Source organism: Hyla sarda, chromosome 10 (assembly GCF_029499605.1).
Source record: "Hyla sarda isolate aHylSar1 chromosome 10, aHylSar1.hap1, whole genome shotgun sequence".
Classification (NCBI taxonomy): Eukaryota; Metazoa; Chordata; class Amphibia; order Anura; family Hylidae; genus Hyla; species Hyla sarda.
Window position 1 is genome coordinate 43,097,845 of NC_079198.1, and position 20,661 is coordinate 43,118,505.

Consider the following 20,661-nt stretch of genomic DNA (forward strand, 5'->3'; position numbering starts at 1 on the left):
ATATTAATGCTCTGAAAGTGTCAGAAACTATAAACGTGAGTAGTGTATCTCACCTGAAGGCAGTGGCGTCGCTAGGGGGGGGATGCAGACCGTACCGCTTGACACATCCAGTGAGGTGACACCGCCTGGTCACTATGACGCCCTTACATCCATCACCACAGGAAAAAATGATAACCACTGGGCTCAGGAGGGCTGAGGATTAACATATCGGCCACATTGAATGTCACTGGTTCATGAGATTGGTTGGCGGAGTTGTGCTGAGGCTGGCATCCATCTCTACAAGTAAGACACAGCAGTGCCAGCACCAGCAAGGCCTCAAGGAGAACCTTGCTGAGTAAGGTGTTGCATCCCATTCAGAGGTGGGTGGGGGTGTCGCTGGACAGGCATGAGGCAGAGTAATTGAAGGATGTATAAGCTAGCAGCAATGTTTCCGTTACCAGAGAACATGCAACGCAACAAACGCCAGCTTCGAGGTACTGAGGGCGTTATATATTCCCACGCTTAACCCGCAAATAGAGCCATCCGGCCTTATACTAATTATGGATAAATTCAGTATCCCCCACACTCCAATACAACATTGGTGCTGTATCTTAATCTTGGATGTTTCTACGCCATCCCTAAATGTGATTGTTAGCCTGTGAGGCCTTATGTGGCAGTTCTAAGGGGAGTGGAGGGAGTGTGCTACTATATTTCTCTATCATTAGTTTTAATGTTGACCTATGGGGTGTCTTTCTTTTCCCCCCTTAGTGGGGTTCCCACTTTTGTTTATGTATTTTAATGTGATTAATGCAAATCATATAATACAGAAATTTGTTGTTGTTTAATAATGGCAAATCATAGAATGTTGTTGACTCTTGTTATACCTCTTTTATTGGACTAACAGTATTTTGTAGAGACAAGCTTTTGGGAATTCTCCTTTTATCAAGTCAAAAACATTTGTAACCTCATAAGCAGATGACACACAGGTATTGTTTCATAAATATGCAGGGGTTAAAACAACAGATGTGGAGAATTCACACTAAGTTGTGCCATAAATTTTCCAGCTATAAGACCATAGACTATATAGATAAGGATGACAAATGGGCTTAATAAAACATAATTTTAAATATTTTTAAATAATTATTTTTCTCGTGTGTACTATCAGCAGAATAGTGTTTCCCAACCTGTGGCTCTTCAGTAAAGTTAAAATTCCAAGCATGCCCTGACAGCCAAAGACAGGGTATGCTGGGAATTGTAGTTTTGCAATAGCTGGAGAGCCACAGGTTAGCCTATGATTACATGCTGTTAATGGATGTAATATTGCTTAAATGGGGTATTCCCGGATTTTTATTATTTTTTTTATTTTTTTTATACTATGTTACAGGGGCTGTAACGTTCGTGTGGTACATAATATAGTGTCTGTACCTGTGTTTGATAGCTGGTGTCGCAATGCTTATGTGATCTTTGCCCCAAAGTTTGTTTAGCAGAATACAATGTGTTGTCTGGCTTTTCCCAGGTTGGAGTGTGGCCTGAGACATTTCATCAATAGTCAGGTGTTGAAAGGGAGCTTGTTTATGCTTCAATGCGCAGAGCGACTGTTGGGTGGGAGGGAGGTTATTCTCCACAGAGCTGCAGGGAATTGTAGTTTCAAGCACAGCATGCTTGGAAGGAAGCTCAGCTGTGCTAGAATGGGTGGAGTGACTAATGTGTGGGAGGGAGAAAAGTGACCTCACACTTACAAACAAGGGATCCTTGGAATTGTAGTTGGAGGAAGGAAACTCCACCCCAAAAAGCCATTTCACAAATGAAAGCAGCAGTGTTATTGTGGACTCACGACACAGCCATTTAGCTCCAGGACAAGCACAGATCCTTCCTAAGCATGTACATTACTGTCTGGCAGGTAAGTACTAAAGTCACCTTATGGTGGCTAACCCCTGAAAATAGAATACCCGCAGGGGCTGTTGCTTTTATCCAATGGCATAATGCTACATTGGGAAAACTTTTTTTTTTCTTAGAATTGGCAGTCATGTGATAGCACCAGCAAGGAAGATGAGGGAAAATTTAAATGTATTATCAGAATTGCATATCTGATAATCACCTATGAATTGCTAGAAATGCAGTCATTAGTAAAATCCCTGAACATGACTGAGATGCAACTGGCAGGCTTAAAGGCCATCTGCGGCTGAAAACAACTTATCCCCTATCCGCAGGATAGGGGATAAGTGTTTGATCGCGGGGGGTCCAAATGCTGCCCCCCCCATCTCCTGCACGGGGCTGTGGCTCTCCCATGCAGGTGGCATGCTGGCCGCAGTATGACATTGCGGCCGACACTCCTCCTCCATGTAGTTCTATGAGAGAGGCGGGGAGGCAGCGTTCGTGCCTCCCCACCTCTCCCATAGAACTGTATGGGGAGGGGGCGTGACCGTCGACCTCTCTATGTCGATGGTACGCACATTAGCGCTCACACTGATCGCTAATGCGGGCGCTCCATGCAGGAGATTGCGGGGGGGGGGGGGGGTCCCAGCGGTTAGGGGATAGGTTTTATTTCCGCTGCGGTTGTCCATTAATACTAATGTATTGTGGCCCGCACTGTCTGACTTGATCTTCTTGACGTGGCATTAAACCAAGGCTCTTTTTAAGTGGCTGAGAGTAACTTCTTTTACATTCATCACAACCTTGTCATTGAAGGGGTTCTACACAAAGCATTTTTGTTGGAAAACTGCCACTGCACTGATACAAATTTGAGCCGAGGCCATAAGCATTTCTAACATTTATAGAGAATAGAAAGTATAAAAGAAGGAATTATACTTCTGCTTCATACTGGATCCCCTTCTGGTTTTGGTTGAAAAAACGGCATCAAAAACTACAGTGGCATCCTAGCAAAAAAAAAAAAAAAAATGTGTATTTGAAGCTGACTCTTGATGTCAGTGCTGTAAACTGAAACATGAAACATTTGTTAGTACATGTCATAACATTAACTCAACCCTGTTTTGCAGTGAATCATTATAAGTGCCCCTTGTGTGATATGACCTGTCCTCTTCCTTCTACTTTACGGACCCACATTCGATTCAGACACAGCGATGAGCGGCCATATAAATGTCAGCATTGTGATTACAGGTGAGCTATCCATTGCAGTAATAATTATTACATATCTGACTTAGGGTAACATGCCTTCATGCAGTTGCATTATGAAGAATGAGTATCTTCCTTTATTAGCAGTATGCTGTATGAGTGTATGGTGCACAGGAGAAAAGATTGGAGGAGACACAGTTTCCAGCAGTCTGTGAATCTGAAAGGCTGCCTGGACCACGATCAGGGCGCACCCTGACTCCACTGCCCAGAATTGATGGATTTCTCTCTGTTTGGCTATAAAGATATCAGGGAGGGAGAAGCCACTGGGGTCGGCCCTGATAACTGGTGGTTCAGGCAGCATAAAAGTGATGACAGGTTTCCTTAAATGTTATGTTATAAGAGAGCCAATATTTTTCAGGGTGCTGCATCATAAACTCTATGAGCTTTAGGGTTCATTCTCACAGTGAAATGTACTGGGTAAAAATCCGGTGCCACAGCCTCCCATTGTTTTTTAATGTGTTTCTGCGGAACTGTGAACATGGCAGAATTTCCGCAGTGTCAAATTCTGTAGCGGTAATTCACATTCTGGACTCCGCTAAAAGAATGAACATGTCACTACTTTCAGCAAGTTCTGCTTAAACATTCATTGTAGTCAATGAAAACTGTCCTAGCAGTTTTAGCACGTATAGAATGTCTTTCTGGGCGGATAATCCACTGTCTGCATGGACCCTTAGATGGACAGTGTAAGAACCTATTGAAAAAGGCAGCAATTGGTCAAACAGGAGATGAGTGAGAGAAGGGAACATTATTAGTGTAGCTTTTTACATTTTTCCCCATAAATAAGTAGTACACTTCAGTTATGAGGACCCCTTTCTTCTTCACTGATCACAAATTCAGTAATTTACTGATAAATTCAGTTTTTGCAGGGGCAGACACTGATACTAGTTATGTTTCACTGAGAGATCAGTTAAAGCTGCTGCCCCAAAGAAGGGAATTGGATGGGGTATGGAAAAGCTGCTATGATAGAGAAAGAGGAAGAGATGCTTTTGCTAGTGTGCTACTGTTTTACCCCAATGATGGATTTATAGCTACATTGTTCATTACTACAGTATAATGTACCACATGTTACTGCCTTTGGTGTGTGCTACCAAAAGATAGGTAAGCAGGATCTCATATTTTGTCTTTTTGTGCTTTGTATGAAAGACATTCTAGCAGCTAGTCTTCACCTGTTCCAGCCAAGATGAGTACATATTGACAATGAGAGATGAAGCCTGCAGAGGGAAAAATCGTAAAAATACATTACATGGTCAGAAAAAAACCCAATAGATAACTAAATGTATCTAACAACGCTAAGGGGATGTGCCTAAAATGTAACTTTTTTTATTTTGGTTGAAAAAAAAAATCACTTCAAATAATATGTTGTAATCCAAAGATCCAAACTCAAATATAGCTAAATAGTAACACAAAGTTCAAGATAGATTATTACAACTAGGTCAAGCTGAGATAAATAGAGTAATCATACAGTTAATCAACTGAAGGCTCCATGTGCTACTTAGAGCATAATTCCAATAATTAGTATGAAATGATGATCTTAAAATCCAATAAGGACCACAGCTCTCTAAACCTAGTAATACCTCAACCTGAAAGGAAAAAAGTACAGTCCCCTATCAGAGCTGTATCCCGGGTCCTTGGTGTAAAACATATAGGAGGAAAGAGCTGGTGCTGTGTCAGCAAATCCCAGCACTCTTAATGTCCCAATAGATCAGGGTTAAATTCATATATACTGTACAGTGATCCCTCAACTTACAATGGCCAATAGTTTCAACATACAATGGTCTTTTCTGGACCATTGTAACCATTGAAACCAGACTCAACATACAATGCTACGGACTGTCCAGATCTACGAAACATGTCAATGGCTGGAAGAACTGACCAACCAGAATTGGCATTCACTGGTAAAACCCCTGTATTCCTAAAGTGCATGAACTGACTGGCTGTCTGGTAGTGTCCCCTACAGTAACAGGGAGGTATTACATGTTCTTTACTACTTTTTACCCATGCAAGGGATAGCTGCTCCAGGTGGGGGCAGCTCCATTTTACTTTTTTTTGGGACACTGTGTGTGCTCTAAAGGACCCTGAAGAAGTTCCCGTCCTCGACATAGACAGTGATTTACAGCTTCTAGCAGCTCTTTCTTACTTTTATGTAAGGATTTGCTTTATCTGTATTAGTTATCTACTTATTTTTCTTCAATCCTCACTTTTCCCTATTTTTGGATGACATTTTTGTGGCTTCAGAACCAATTACCAGGTTTCCATAGCGTTAAGGTCTCAACATACAATGGTCATCCTGGAACCAATTCATATTGTAACTTCAGGGACCACTGTATATACATTTTAAGATCAGCTGATTTAAAAAAATACAGAAGTAACCGATCAGCAGATGTATACTGCCTGTTTCAAACACAGTTGATTCTAAAGCATGCTGTATATTTGTCACATTATAGGTAATATTCAAACCACTGGTACACATCAAGGTGTCAATGATATACTAGTAACCAGTGTGTAAACCAGATACTCAATTTCTATGCCATCAAATTGTGAATAAGAGGTGATGCTCATAGTAGGGCTAATCACAGATGAACTAACACGTGGTCAGTGTAAGGTTGAGATGATTAAAACTAGGTCATGCTTTATGGGCTTGATGTCCTTGAGTATATGATACAATGAACTGAGACAAAAAGTATAAAAACACTGGTACTGCAACCAACACTAATGGATATAAAAAAGGAGAAGGGAACACATAAGGGATGTCTAGTTGGATCATGGGTCATGATATTGGGTACCTATCATGATTGTGACAAGGAGATATCATGTATCTAAGGATATGATCTTGCCTCATCCATCTATCCATCTATCAAGTGGTCCTATTGCTAGGCAGAGTGTAACTCCCTAAAACAAGTGGCGCTGGTCTGTAACCTCCTATTGTACCCTGTTTGTCCCTCTACCTAATGTGGTGACCCCTAACTCCAGAGTACCTACTAAGGTCTCCACTAAATACCCGCTGCCTTTTTTTTTTTTTTTTTTTTATACATATAGAATATGCAAGTTACATTTCAAAATGCAGTTCTTATATAATATACAAATATGTTCTTTAAACAAAATATATCACATTTAATTTTCCCCCTTTTGCTGCTACCCCCAACCCCAGTGCAACAATTGTAAGGTTTGTATCTGTCTAACCAATGAGACCATATCAATCTATATCTATCTATAGTCCGACCTAAGTAAATAGTTTTTGCCATTATAACAATATATTAGTTCTGTTAATAAATTGTGCAGTGTAAGTGGTTTAAATTTTTTCCATTCTCAAGCTATTACCTTACTTGCAGTGTATAATAAACAAGATACCACTATTTTAAGATTCTTATCCGAAAAGAGATCTTTAGTATATCCTAATATACAGATTTTGGGATCATAGGGGATATCTACTTTAACAGCCTGTTCAATAGCTAAAATAACATAAGTTCCAACATGTATATTAATATTACGGTGGTTCCAAAGCATATGTAAGAGATTGGCCTCCTCATTTACACATCTGGGACAAGCAGAATATGATCTCTTGTCCTATTCTATGTATTAGAGCGGGGGGGGGGGGGGGGGGGTTGATGAGTTCTTTACAAAATATAGAGTTGAGATAGTCTCCCACTCTCTCTCACATAGACTGCTCAGGTATGGCCTTCAGGATATGCTCTAATTGATCTTCTTCATTTATGTCTACTTCCCTCTGCCATCTAATGAAGGCAGGAAATGTATGTCTTTTTTTTTAATTTAATCAACATTTTATACAATTGAAAACAAATTAACATATAACAATTAAATCCAAAGCAATATTACTTCCTATCTGTAATGTTAAGGATTTAAATTCAGCTCCTACAGCATGCCTCAATTGTAAGTACTGATAAAAATACTGTGTCTGCATATTATATTCCTCTTGAAGTTCATTAAATGACTTCAAGGCCCCTTATAAATAAGGTCTTTCAAGCCATCGAATCCCCACTCTTTCCCAACATCCAAAATTGGATAGTTTCTCAATCTCTTTCAGTGCAGGATTATCCCAAAGAGGATTGTAAACAGTAAATCTATCCACCTCCCTAATCTGTTTGACTTTATTCCACACTTTATACATCAATTCATAGGCGTGCGCACAGGGTGTGCCGGGTGTGCCCAGGCACACCCTAATCACCGCGGCCGTGGAGCAAAAGGGGCAGCTGCCCCGGGCCCTGTAATTCCTGGGGGCCCAAAAGCAGTTCGCCGCTTTTGCCCCATGGGCCCGTATTGCGCCGCACGCTACCTTTTTATGTTCGCCGCCGTTGTCGTCACTCATCCCCAGGCAGCCAGCACCGCAATGGCTGTCTGGGAGATGGTCACGTGACGTGACGTACGACGTCACGGGCGGCATCATAGAGAGGAGCGGAGCAGAGAGAGTCTCCCGCTCCTCTCAGTCCCCACACGGCTGCTTCCAGGATCCAGGTCGCATTAGGGGACCCACCGCCGGATATGTGAGTATGTATAATATGTGTGTGTGGGGGGTATTTATTATATAGTGTGTGTGTGTGTGTGTGGGGTGGGTGGGGGGGATTTATTATATAATGTGAGGGGGGATTTATTATATAGTGTGGGATGGGGGGGGATTTATTATATAATGTGAGGGGGGATTTATTATATAATGTGAGGGGGGATTTATTATATAATGTGAGGGGGGATTTATTATATAATGTGAGGAGGGGTTTATTATATAATGTGAGGAGGGATTTATTATATAGTGTGGGGTGGGGGGGATTTATTATATAATGTGAGGATGGATTTATTATATAATGTGAGGAGGGATTTATTATATAGTGTGGGGTGGGGGGGATTTATTATATAATGTGAGGGGGGATTTATTATATAATGTGGGGTGGGGGGATTTATTATACAATGTGAGGGGGGATTTAATATATAGTGTGGGGGGGATTTATTATATAATGTGAGGGGGGATTTAATATATAATGTGGGGTGGGGGGGATTTAATATATAATGTGGGGTGGGGGGATTTATTATATAATGTGGGGGGGGATTTATTATATAATGTGAGGAGGGATTTATTATATAGTGTGGGGTGGGGGGGATTTATTATATAATGTGAGGGGGGATTTATTATATAGTGTGGGGTGGGGGGGATTTATTATATAATGTGAGGGGGGATTTAATATATAGTGTGGGGGGGGATTTATTATATAATTTGAGGGGGGATTTAATATATAATGTGGGGTGGGGGGGATTTATTATATAATGTGAGGGGGGGTTTATTATATAGTGTGGGGTGGGGGGATTTATTATATAATGTGAGGGGGGATTTAATATATAGTGTGGAGGGGGGATTTATTATATAATGTGAGGGGGGATTTAATATATAATGTGGGGTGGGGGGGATTTATTATATAATGTGAGGGGGGATTTATTATATAATATGGGGGGGATTTATTATATAATGTGGGGGGATTTATTATATAGTGTGGGGTGGGGGGGATTTATTATATAATGTGAGGGGGGATTTATTATATAGTGTGGGGTGGGGGCGATTTATTATATAATGTGAGGGGGGATTTAATATATAGTGTGGGGGGGGGATTTATTATATAATGTGAGGAGGGATTTATTATATAATGTGAGGGGGGATTTAATATATAATGTGGGGTGGGGGGGATTTATTATATAATGTGAGGGGGGATTCATTATATAATGTGAGGAGGGATTTATTATATAGTGTGGGGTGGGGGGGATTTATTATATAATGTGAGGGGGAATTTATTATATAGTGTGGTGTGGGGGGATTTATTATATAATGTGAGGGGGGATTTAATATATAGTTTGGGGGGGATTTATTATATAATGTGAGGGGGGATTTAATATATAATGTGGGGTGGGGGGGATTTATTATATAATGTGAGGGGGGATTTATTATATAGTGTGGGGGTGGGGGGATTTATTATATAATGTGAGGGGGGATTTATTATATAGTGTGGGATGGGGGGGGGATTTATTATATAATGTGAGGGGGGATTTATTATATAGTGTGGGGTGGGGGGGATTTATTATATAATGTGAGGGGGGATTTAATATATAGTGTGGGAGGGGATTTATTATATAATGTGAGGAGGGATTTATTATATAATGTGAGGGGGGATTTAATATATAATGTGGGGTGGGGGGGATTTATTATATAATGTGAGGGGGGATTTATTATATAGTGTGGGGGGGATTTATTATATAGTGTGGGGGTGGGGGGATTTATTATATAGTGTGAGGGGGGATTTATTATATAATGTGAGGGAGGATTTATTATATAGTGTGGGGTGGGGGGGATTTATCATATAATGTGAGGGGGATTTAATATATAGTGTGGGGGGGATTTATTATATAGTGTGGGGTGGGGGGGATTTATTATATAATGTGAGGGGGGATTTAATATATAATTTGAGGGGGGATTTAATATATAATGTGGGGTGGGGGGGATTTATTATATAATGTGAGGGGGGATTTATTATATAATGTGAGGGGGGATTTATTATATAGTGTGGGGGGGATTTATTATATAATGTGAGGGGGGATTTATTATATAGTGTGGGGGGGGATTTATTATATAGTGTGGGGGGGGATTTATTATATAGTGTGGGGGTGGGGGGATTTATTATATAATGTGAGGGGGGATTTATTATATAGTGTGGGGGTGGGGGGGATTTATTATATAATGTGAGGGGGAATTTATTATATAGTGTGGCGGGGATTTATTATATAATGTGAGGGGGGATTTATTATATAGTGTTTGGGGGATTTATTATATAATGTGAGGGGGGATTTATTATATAATGTGAGAAGGGAGGAAATTATACATGTGAGGGGTAGGATAATAATGATTATTATAATCCTCCCCTCACATATATGTAACATCTCCCCCTCACATGTATAATCTGATAATCCCCTCCTCACATTGATTATCCCTTCACATATAATCTAATTATGATATTATATGTGAGGGGATTATCAATGTGAGGAGGGGGTTATCAGATTATACATGTGAGGGGGAGATGTTACATATATGTGAGGGGAGGATTATAATAATCATTTTTATCCTCCCCTCACATGCATAATCTGATAATCCCCTTCCCCGTACGTATCCTGTACTGATCCTGAGTTATATCCTGTATTATACTCCAGAGCTGCACTCACTATTCTGCTGATGAGGTCACTGTGTACATATATTACATTACTTATCCTGTACTGATCTTGAGTTATATTCTGTATTATACTCCAGAGCTGTGCTCACTATGCTGCTGGTGAGGTCACTGTGTACATACATTACTTGTCCTGTAGTGATCCTGAGATATATCCTGTAGATCTTTTATTAAAAAATATAAAACATTACAAAAAGAACGAACATCACCATAACAATAATACAAACAACATACACCTGTATAATATATACAATAATGAGTCCATATTAGTCCAAAAATGTCCAACCAAGTATCTTCTGGTCCAGCCTCATTCTCACCAAACACACCGCTATAATAACAACCACTACTAAACACTCTACAATAATAATAATACTTACAGTAATAATAATAACAACAATAATAACTAAAAACTGGTCCGGTTGCATTTCACCACCCAAAATAATAAATATGTGTCAAACCACCAACAAACACCGCAAACAGAAAAACAGAATATACAAATTTTTTATTTTTTTTTTGGCCCTGAGCTGGTCCCGCATCCCATGCCCCCAGTACATGATAACAGACGTCCATGAACCAGTCCAGGATTTTACTTTATTTATTTTTTTAAATAAAAAGTCCCACACAGAATCCCCCCTCCCCCCATCTACCCACCACCCAACCTAACACTAAACCCCAACACAACACAACCCCTAGAAAAAAAAATACAATATATATACATATATACACATATACATAAATGTACAAACAAAACAAATATATACAAAATAATACAAACTATATCACACAAACCCCTAAAGCTCAAGTTCAGTGCCTGCAAGCCCTATATCACCATATATCTACAGCACAAAACAAAAAGACTCATGTGCCAGCATCAGCCCACCACCAGGGGGAGACGACAGGCTAAGGCACTTTAAAGGCAGAGCCCCTCCACAGACGAGAGGCCCTGCCAGCACCCAGCCTCTCGTACTCCAGAGAACGCACCTTCACCAGGTCACCAAGAATGTTCCTAACCACCTCACCCACAGGGAGGATTTTACGCTGCGTCGACACTAAACACCGTGCGTTCCACGTGTAATACCTGACCACTGAGCTGACTAGGAATAAAGTGCACCGGTCCCAGCCTCCAAGGTTTCTGAATGCCCCATAGGCCCATTCCGCATAGGAGAGACTGGTCAGCCGAGGCCAACCAATGGAAGCTCCCACCCTGTTATAAACCTCTGTGTTAAAGGGACAATGAAGCAGAAAATGCTCCATGCTTTCCAGCATGCCTCCACACTCCTCGCGGGGACATCCCCGGTCATCAGAGCTCCTGCACTTCAGATTGTCCCTCACACACAGTTTCCCATGGAAGCAGCGCCAAGTCAAGTCCCAAAACTTCAAGGGGATCCTGATAGAATTCAAAAGCTCTAAACCCACCTCCAGATCCCGACTTGGGCAGTCCTTGAGCGCCAATGGCCTCTGGAAATGAGAAGACAGGACCCTCTTGTCAAGGAATTTCCTCGACAGAGTCCTAATCTCCCACATCCCCAGACCCCACCGACGAATAACCTTCAGAACCGGGGTAGCGTAAGCCGGGAGATGCCCGTGTGGTGTGCGAAGATCCTTCACTTGCCCTCCTGTCTCCCATTCCTGGAAGAAAGGCCGAAACCATCCCCTACAGGAGGATACCCACGGAGGAGCCCTCTCTGACCAGAGGTTTGCTATATTGGCCTTAAGAAAGGTATTCACTAGGAATACCACGGGGTTGACCATACACAACCCCCCTAGTCTCCTTGTACGGTAAGTAACCTCCCTCTTCACTAGGTTCAGTCTATTCCCCCATAACATTTGGAAGAACACACTGTAGACCCGGGTCCAAAGAGGTTCTGGCAACATGCATACACTGCCCAGATATATCAGCAAAGGGAGCAGGAAAGTTTTCATCAGGTTAACCCTTTCCCGGAGGGTCAAAGACCAACCCTTCCACTGATCCACCTTCTGAGCGGCGATCTTAAGCCTGCTGTCCCAGTTTTGTTTGGGGTAATCCCCGTGACCAAATTCGATGCCGAGGACTTTTGCGGATTCCTGGGGCTCTGGAAGGGTGTCCGGGAGGTTAAAATCAGGATCTCCCCCTCCCAGCCAGAGACTCTCACACTTATCCTGATTGATCTTGGACCCGGATACCTCCGAGTAGCGGTCCACCTCTGACATCACCCATCTGCCCTCCTCTTGTGAGGAGACAAACACGGTGATATCATCAGCGTACGCTACCGTCCTCAGAGCCGAATCCGGCACCGCCAGGTCCATTCTCACCCCCGCCAACGGTCCACAATCAATCCTTCTAAGGAAAGGATCGATTGCAAACACGTACAGCAAAGGGCTCAAAGGACAACCCTGACGGACACCAGACCCAACCTCAAAAGAGCGGCCAATCCAACCATTCACAAGCGGGAAACTCTCTGCCCCTACATACAAGGTCTTAAGCCAATCAACAAAACCCCCTGGCAGGCCATATCTCAGAAGGACAGACCAGAGGTACTCATGGTTAACCCGATCAAACGCTTTTGCCTGATCCAAGGACAGCAAGTACCCCTTCCAGTGGCCAGCCCTACCCTGCTCCACAGCCTCTCGGACACTGAGCACAGCACTAAATGTACTGCGGCCCGGAACAGAGCAATGCTGAGCCCCCGAAAGGAGCCGGGGTGCAAACTCCACCAGCCGGTTAAACAGCACTTTTGCCAGAATCTTTCTGTCCGCATTGAGAAGAGCTATGGGACGCCAATTCTCAATGTGGGACGGGTCTTTACCCTTTGACAGGATGATCAGCGCTGACCTCCTCATTGACTTTGGCAAAGTGCCCGAGGATAGACACTCATTAAAAACCGCAGTCAAGAGGGGAACCAAAGGGTCCTTAAAGGTCTTATAGAACTCAGATGTTAAGCCATCCGGACCGGGTGACTTCTTGAGGGCAAGCCCATCAATAGCCATCCTGACTTCCTCTTCCCGGATCATCTCTGTCAAAACGTCAAGAGAGGGGTCTACTCCTGGTTCAGGGATGGTTTCAGCCAAGAAAGCTGATACCTTATCTCGATCTAGATCCTTCCTTCCCAAGAGGTGCGAGTAGAAGGATCTGACGACCTCCAGGATCCCTGATCTGGACCTCTTCAAGGATCCCGTACTATCAATCAGTCCTGAGACCACTTTACTACTCACTGACATCTTGCAGTTTCTGTAAGGGTCGGGCGAGCGGTACTTCCCGTAATCCCTCTCAAAAACCAAAGATGCGTGCCTATCGTACTGGCACTTCATCAACAAGGACTTCACTCTGGAGATATCCTCTCGGCTACCTCCAGTTGAGAAAAGGTTCTCAAGTTTCTTCCTCAGGCCCTGGTACAAGCGGTACCTGTTTAGGCTTCTGAGGCCCGAGAGCTGGCGGAAGAATCTCGCAACCCTTTCCTTGAAGATCTCCCACCACTCTGACTTACTGTTACAAAGGCCCAGCAATGGTACCTGGCTCTGAAGAAAATCCTCAAAGGACTGTCTTATCTCCGCTTCTTCCAAGAGAGACGAATTCAGCTTCCAATAGCCTCTGCCCATCCGGGGGGTCTCTGTGACATTCAGAGAAAACAAAATTAAACAGTGATCGGAGAACTCCACCTCAACAACAGACACTGCTGAAGAGATGGCTTCCTCCTTTAAATAAAACCTGTCTATCCTAGACCTACAACTACCCCTATGATAGGTGAATCCCGCGTGGCCTGGGGTGTGCCGGATGTGGACATCCACCAGGCGAGCCTCACTCGCTATGCTATTAAGGGCGACGCTATCATAAGTCAACTTGTCTCTGGAACCTCCCCTATCTTGGGGCCTCGTGACAGCATTGAAGTCCCCTCCAAAGACCACCTGCCGACTTGTAAAAAGATAGGGCTTGATCCTCATAAAGAGGCACTTCCGGTCCCACTTAGACTGTGGGCCGTAGATGTTAATAAGGCGAAGTTCTTGTCCCCTCATGAGGACATCTAAGATCAGGCACCTCCCCATTTCTAACTCGATAACCCGTCGGCATTCTACCGCTGCGGTAAAAAGGACCGCCACTCCGCTATACGGCTCGGCCCCAAGAGACCAGTAGGAGGGCCCATTCCTCCACTCTCTTTTAGCCTTGTAGATAGATGACATATCTGTAAGCCTGGTCTCCTGCAAAAATAAAATATCAGCATTAATATGGGCAAAAAAATCATAGGCAGCAAAACGAGCTGTATCTGACTTAATGCTGGCGACATTAATGGACGCCAGCGTCAACGGAGAGGGTGCCGCCATCAAGGGTGATTGAGTTAAACAGCTTTCTTTTTCCCACTCCCCTTCTCACCCTCCACATCAGAAGAACTCTTCACCCTCTTTAGAGAAATGGAAGTGTCCATCTCACCAGACGTCGTTTTACTTTCCTCGTCTCCGGATTCTAGGCCAGTCCCTTCCCCCGAGGACATAACCTCCCCAGGGGAAGAGGACTCAGCGCCCCCTGGAAGCCCCTCTGCCACCTCCCCCTCATCCTCCCCTTCCGAAGAAGAGGAGGAGATGTCCCTGAGGGGTCGGAATCGATTGGAAAGGCCAACCAGAGGGGAGTCAGTTTTGCCTTCCTTTGGCACCTGGACCAGGGTGGGAGAAGATCTTAAATCTACCTTTTTTTTTTTACTTGTACCCCGCTTTCGTGTGTCCTTCTGCCATCCCTCATCATCCTCCTCCACGCTATCTGAGGAGATGGCACCTTCCTCATTCTGGATCCTCCTGACCTCCTCATTCAGCTCGCCATCCCTCAGGGTCTCAGCAGCAAGGTTGGCCTCTGGGACAGAATGAGAGGTCGTCCCAGTAACCCGGGCTTTCCCCATCACCCTATCCCTTTGGCGTTTATCAAGACGTCTTAGTTGGGCTGGTGTCTTTCTCTTGCTGTTCCTCACTGACCCCTCAGTTCCTCCACCCCTGCTAGTCCCCTCCCCAGCAGATTCCGGCTCGTGATCTTCACCCGCTGGGGACAAGACTGCATTAGCGAAAGAACGAGGACAACGACTGAATGGGTGACCTAAGTCACCACACAGGTGACACCTAATCTCCGCACAAGATGCGGCAAGATGGCCTACACCCCCACACAAGGCACATTTCTGCACCGTACAGTTTGCACTGAAGTGTGTGGGGTCACCACATCTGTGACAGAGCTTCGGCTGACCCCGGTAGAAAATCTGGATACGATCCCTGCCGAGAAAGGCAGAGGATGGAATATGGGTAACTGTATTTCCTGAACGTTTAAGTTTTACCAGAAACGTCCAGGCTCCTGACCAGATGCCAAACTCGTCCCTGTTCTTCTGCGGGACCCCCATTACCTCGCCATACCGTCCTAACCAGGTGATGATGTCAACACAATAGAGTGATTCGTTACGGGTCAAAACGGTCACTCTCTTGATTTCGTTTTGACGAGACAATGCCTGTACGGCAAAGTCTCGCCAGCCGGGCTCATTCTTTACCAATTCATAATTCGACCAGAAAAGCTCAAGCCCCTCTGGCTGAACAAAACTGATATCGAATTCAGGAGCACCGTAGGGATGTATCAAGGCAAAGATATCAACTGCCTTGAAGCCCATCTTTAGCAAGAGCTCAACCACTTTGGTCCTTGAAGGACACATATCTTCGCCCTGCCACCGAAGACGGACCACATTCCTATGGTTACTACCTGCCCCGGCTGTTGGGAGGGACCACACAGTATCACCCCCTCTTTCCTCTCGGAAGGCAGAGAGACCGTGTCTCTCTATCCAGAAGGACAGATCAACTGCTCTACCCTCTACATTAATCGACCTTTCCCCCTTTTTCAGAGCCTCCAGGAGACGTCGCTGCAATAAACCGTCCCTAGAGTCAGGAGACGAGGAAAGTATTCTACTTCCCCCAGCAGTGACATTGGCATAACTCCTATGATCTGTCACCACTGGGGGGGGCAACCGGACCAGACTCTACACCTACACCACTTCTAATGACAACATCCCCACCACCCCCAATAACAACATTAGCACTTCCCCCAACAACATTGTTTCCAATAACATCATCTGTAGTCCCATCACCACCCCTAATTTCAGCAACAGCAAAATCACCTTCTCCAATAATATTAACCTCCATCCGCTCCCCAGTCATACACCCCGTACCCCCATTTACCTTCTCATTCACACTGGCTGGACCAGAAACAGATAATCCGGCCTCAGCATCACGGGGCACTAGGGCTGGGACAACCTCCGCTGGCCCTTTAAGGGACCGGGCAGCATGCTTGCCCGATCTAGAGGAGGCCCCAGCCCTGTTCTTATTAGTGCCCTCCGCCTCATCAGCATCATCTCCAGTCTTTTCATGGCGCCGCTGATCAATGGGATCAGCGGCACCAATACAAAACAAACGTTTTTCTTCACTTTTGGGAGTGTCCGTTATGCCCTTTGCTACCTCCGGCACTGAGTCACCCCCCTCTCCCACAGGGGAGCGAACTACAGCACCGGAGTCTGCCTCTCTGCCCACCGCTGGGCCGCCCTCACTGTACGGCCAATGCCTTCTCTGCTCCATCCCTGCTACTGCAAACAGGCATGGAGCTCTGCGCCCTTTTAGTATCTGTACTCTCCCCGCACCTTTGCACCGAGTCCACCACAGAACACGGGCTGGGCTGGGTAACGGGGCTTGCACAATGAGCTGACCCTGCGGCCGACTCAGGGTATACAGGGAGGGGGGTGTAGATGTAACTCACCACTTCTTGCTGCTTTGGCTTGGTCTTCTTTTTCTTCTTACCCCCAGGTGCCTCATTTGGGAGCTCATCTCCAAACATCAGGTTCTGAGGACACACTGGGGATTCCAGCATGCGGATCTGGGCCATTAGCGCCCCTCCCTGGTAGCTGCTGTCACTGTCCTCCCCTGAGTCGGCAGGTGATACTGCTGGTTGCTGTGCAGGGGGCCCACTGTACGGGGCCTGCTGCTGTTGCCGCAGGCCACCAGGTGGATCTGGCTGTTGTTCTTCCTCCATCTCCTCCACATCATCCACCTGGCTCTCAGGTTGCAGCCCCATCAACCTTTTATTTTTATCTTCTTCTTTCACCCTGAAGCGCTCCTCATTTTCCAGTTTCTCTTTAAATGGACCACTCTTCTCCAATAATTCGGCTCTCCTCTCCTCCAAAACTTGTATTTCAGACATTAGTGTCTTTATCTGCCCCTGGATCTCTGTCTTTTTCCTTTTTGGAGTAATCTTGGCCTTGGCCCGGGCACAGCGCAGTTCCTCTCGGAGCCTCCTGATGGCCTTACAGGCGTCTTCATACTCACGGAGGTGACTTTTTACCTGGGAGGTATAGGTGGAAATAGACTCCCGGGTCCTCAGCACTCCCCAGCCTTCCTCACTGAGGTCGGCTTCACCTCCGTGAGCACTCTGCCTTCTTCCTGATGAACCCAGCTTTCCGCTGGAAGCACCCAGCTTTCCCGAGGTGGATCCAGCCTTGGAGCTTCTCGCCTCTGTGGGGGGAGTTGGAGCAGCATTGCTGCGACTCCTGGTGGAACGCCTCACCCCCAAATCCTCCGATGTTCCGGCCGCTTGCTGGCTTCTACTGCTCCCCTGCGGCCTATTCCGAGGAGCAGAAGCCTGGGCCTCGCCTCCCTCACTCATGCCTGGAAACCCACTCCCTCCCTGGGGAGGAGGAAGCAGGCCCCAGGTGGAACAGATGGTAATTCCCTGGAGCTCAGGAGACACAGCAGACACACACAGCACAGCTGAAGCACGACCACACCCGCAACTAATTGGTCAGCACTCCAGAGCTGTACTCACTATTCTGCTGGTGGGGTCACTGTTTACATACATTACATTACTTATCCTGTACTGATCCTGAGTTATATCCTGTATTATACTCCAGAGCTGCACTCACTATTCTGCTGGTGAGGTCACTGTGTACATACATTACTTATCCTGTACTGATCCTGAGTTATATCCTGTAGATCTTTTATTAAAATTTCAAACATAACAATAAAAAATTACGAAACAAAAACATACCATATCCGACAGAACATATCAATATAGCGAATCATAAAACCAAACACCATAGCATAAAATACAACACCGGTCCACCCCACACTCATTCCTGCACACAAACAAATATATACAATATTTACAAAAGACAGATTCCTATAATACCCATAATACCCATACCATACTAATAAACTATATACACTAATACTAAATGTGAATTTCCTGGCCCAGTTGCAATACCAAAAACCCAATACCAATAATATACCAAAAAGAATAACAACAACAACAATAATAATATATACAAAATAATAAAAAAAAACAACACAAACAAAATAACACCACTTTTTTTTTTTTTTTTTTGGCCCTGAGCTGGTCCCGCATCCCATGCCCCCAGTACATGTTACCAGACGTCCATGAACCAGTCCAGGATTTTCTGTATATATAAAAGTCCCATACAAACCCCCTCCCCCCTTTTAACCCACCACCCAACCTAAACTAAACCCAAACCCCAGGTGGCATCACACAATATATACAATATATACATTACATAAAATATACACAGACTAACAATATATACAATACATAAGTATACAAATAGACTACAACAATAAATACAATAACAAATACATATAACACTATAAGCCAAACAACAAACCCCTAAAGCTCAAGTTCAGCGCCTGCAAGCCCTATATTACCATAAACCGACTTCTCAAAACAAAAAGACTAATGTGCCGGCATCAGCCCACCACCTCGGGGAGACAACGGGCTAAGGCACTTTAAAGGCAGAGCCCCTCCACAGACGAGAGGCCCTGCCAGCACCCAGCCTCTCGTACTCCAGAGAACGCACCTTCACCAGGTCACCGAGAATGTTCCTAACCACCACATCCACAGGGAGGATTTTACGCTGCGTCGACACTAAACACCGTGCATTCCACGTGTAGTACCTGATCACTGAGCTGACTAGGAATAAAATGCACCGGTCCCAGCCTCCAAGGTTTCTGAATGCCCCATAGGCCCATTCCGCATAGGAGAGACTGGCCAGCCGAGGCCAACACATGGAAGCGCCCACCCTGGTGTAAACCTCTGTGTTAAAGGGACAATGAAGCAGAAAATGCTCCATGCTTTCCAGCATGCCTCCACACTTTTCGCGGGGACATCCCCGGTCATCAGAGCTCCTGCACTTCAGATTGTCCCTCACACACAGTTTCCCATGGAAGCAGCGCCAAGTCAAGTCCCAAAACTTCAAGGGGATCCTGATAGAATTCAAAAGCTCTAAACCCACCTCCAGATCCCAACTTGGGCAGTCCTTGAGCGCCAATGGCCTCTGGAAATGAGAAGACAGGACCCCCTTGTCAAGGAATTTCCTCGACAGAGTCCTAATCTCCCCCATCCCCAGACCCCACCGACGAATAACCTTCAGAACCGGGGTAGCATAAGCCGGGAGATGCCCGTGTGGTGTGCGAAGATCCTTCACTTGCCCTCCTGTCTCCCATTCCTGGAAGAAAGGCCGAAACCATCCCCTACAGGAGGATACCCACGGAGGAGCCCTCTCTGACCAGAGGTTTGTACGGTAAGTAACCTCCCTCTTCACTAGGTTCAGTCTATTCCCCCATAACATTTGGAAGAACACACTGTAGACCCGGGTCCAGAGAGGTTCTGGCAACATACTGTGACGATCCGTCTTGGGGATTAGCTCTGGGATCGTCCTGGACCACGCTACAGGATGCGTTTCTTCTCAATAAACCAGCAAACAAACACTTATAATGCAAATCTGGCACCTTGCCAGTTTTATTAGACAGGTTGCAGGGAAAGAAATAAACAAAAAACAGGAACAAAACAAAATCCTAGACCGTCTGGTCACTGACTAAACAGATCAGCTTGTCCTGACTAACAACCGCTGAGCTTCCCTCAGCCGGTTAAACATATGTCCCCTGCAACCTTCTACTCACAATGTCACTCTCTTTGAGCCCCTCATAGCTCGGGCTGTGTACTCCTCAGCAGGCTCTGTCTCTTCCCTACAGCCCACATGCTGTCTCCTAGGAAGAGCCCCCATTACACTGAGTCTCCATCTCATATACACCTCCCTTCCCTCCTGCCTCATTACTTAAGAAGCAGGTGAGAGCTTCTGCAGGGTGAGCCAAGGAAATACACCCTTTCCTTGCCACACTGCCACAATACATACACTGCCCAGATATATCAACAAAGGGAGCAGGAATGTTTTGATCAGGTTAACCCTTTCCCGGAGGGTCAAAGACCAACCCTTCCACTGATCCACCTTCTGAGCGGCGATCTTAAGCCTGCTGTCCCAGTTTTGTTTGGGGTAATCCCCTTGGC

General features: G+C 45.1%; 1 protein-coding gene across 2 annotated transcripts in view; it reads left to right on the forward strand.

The window, feature by feature from the left end:
- HINFP (histone H4 transcription factor) overlaps nt 1–20,661 on the forward strand; it is a 187,113-nt gene that overhangs the window by 103,602 nt on the left and 62,850 nt on the right. For both annotated transcript variants that reach the window (XM_056544846.1, XM_056544845.1), the window contains one exon: nt 2,976–3,096. In XM_056544846.1, coding sequence (XP_056400821.1) covers nt 2,976–3,096 — 121 coding nt within the window. The remainder of the gene's footprint in view (nt 1–2,975; nt 3,097–20,661) is intronic.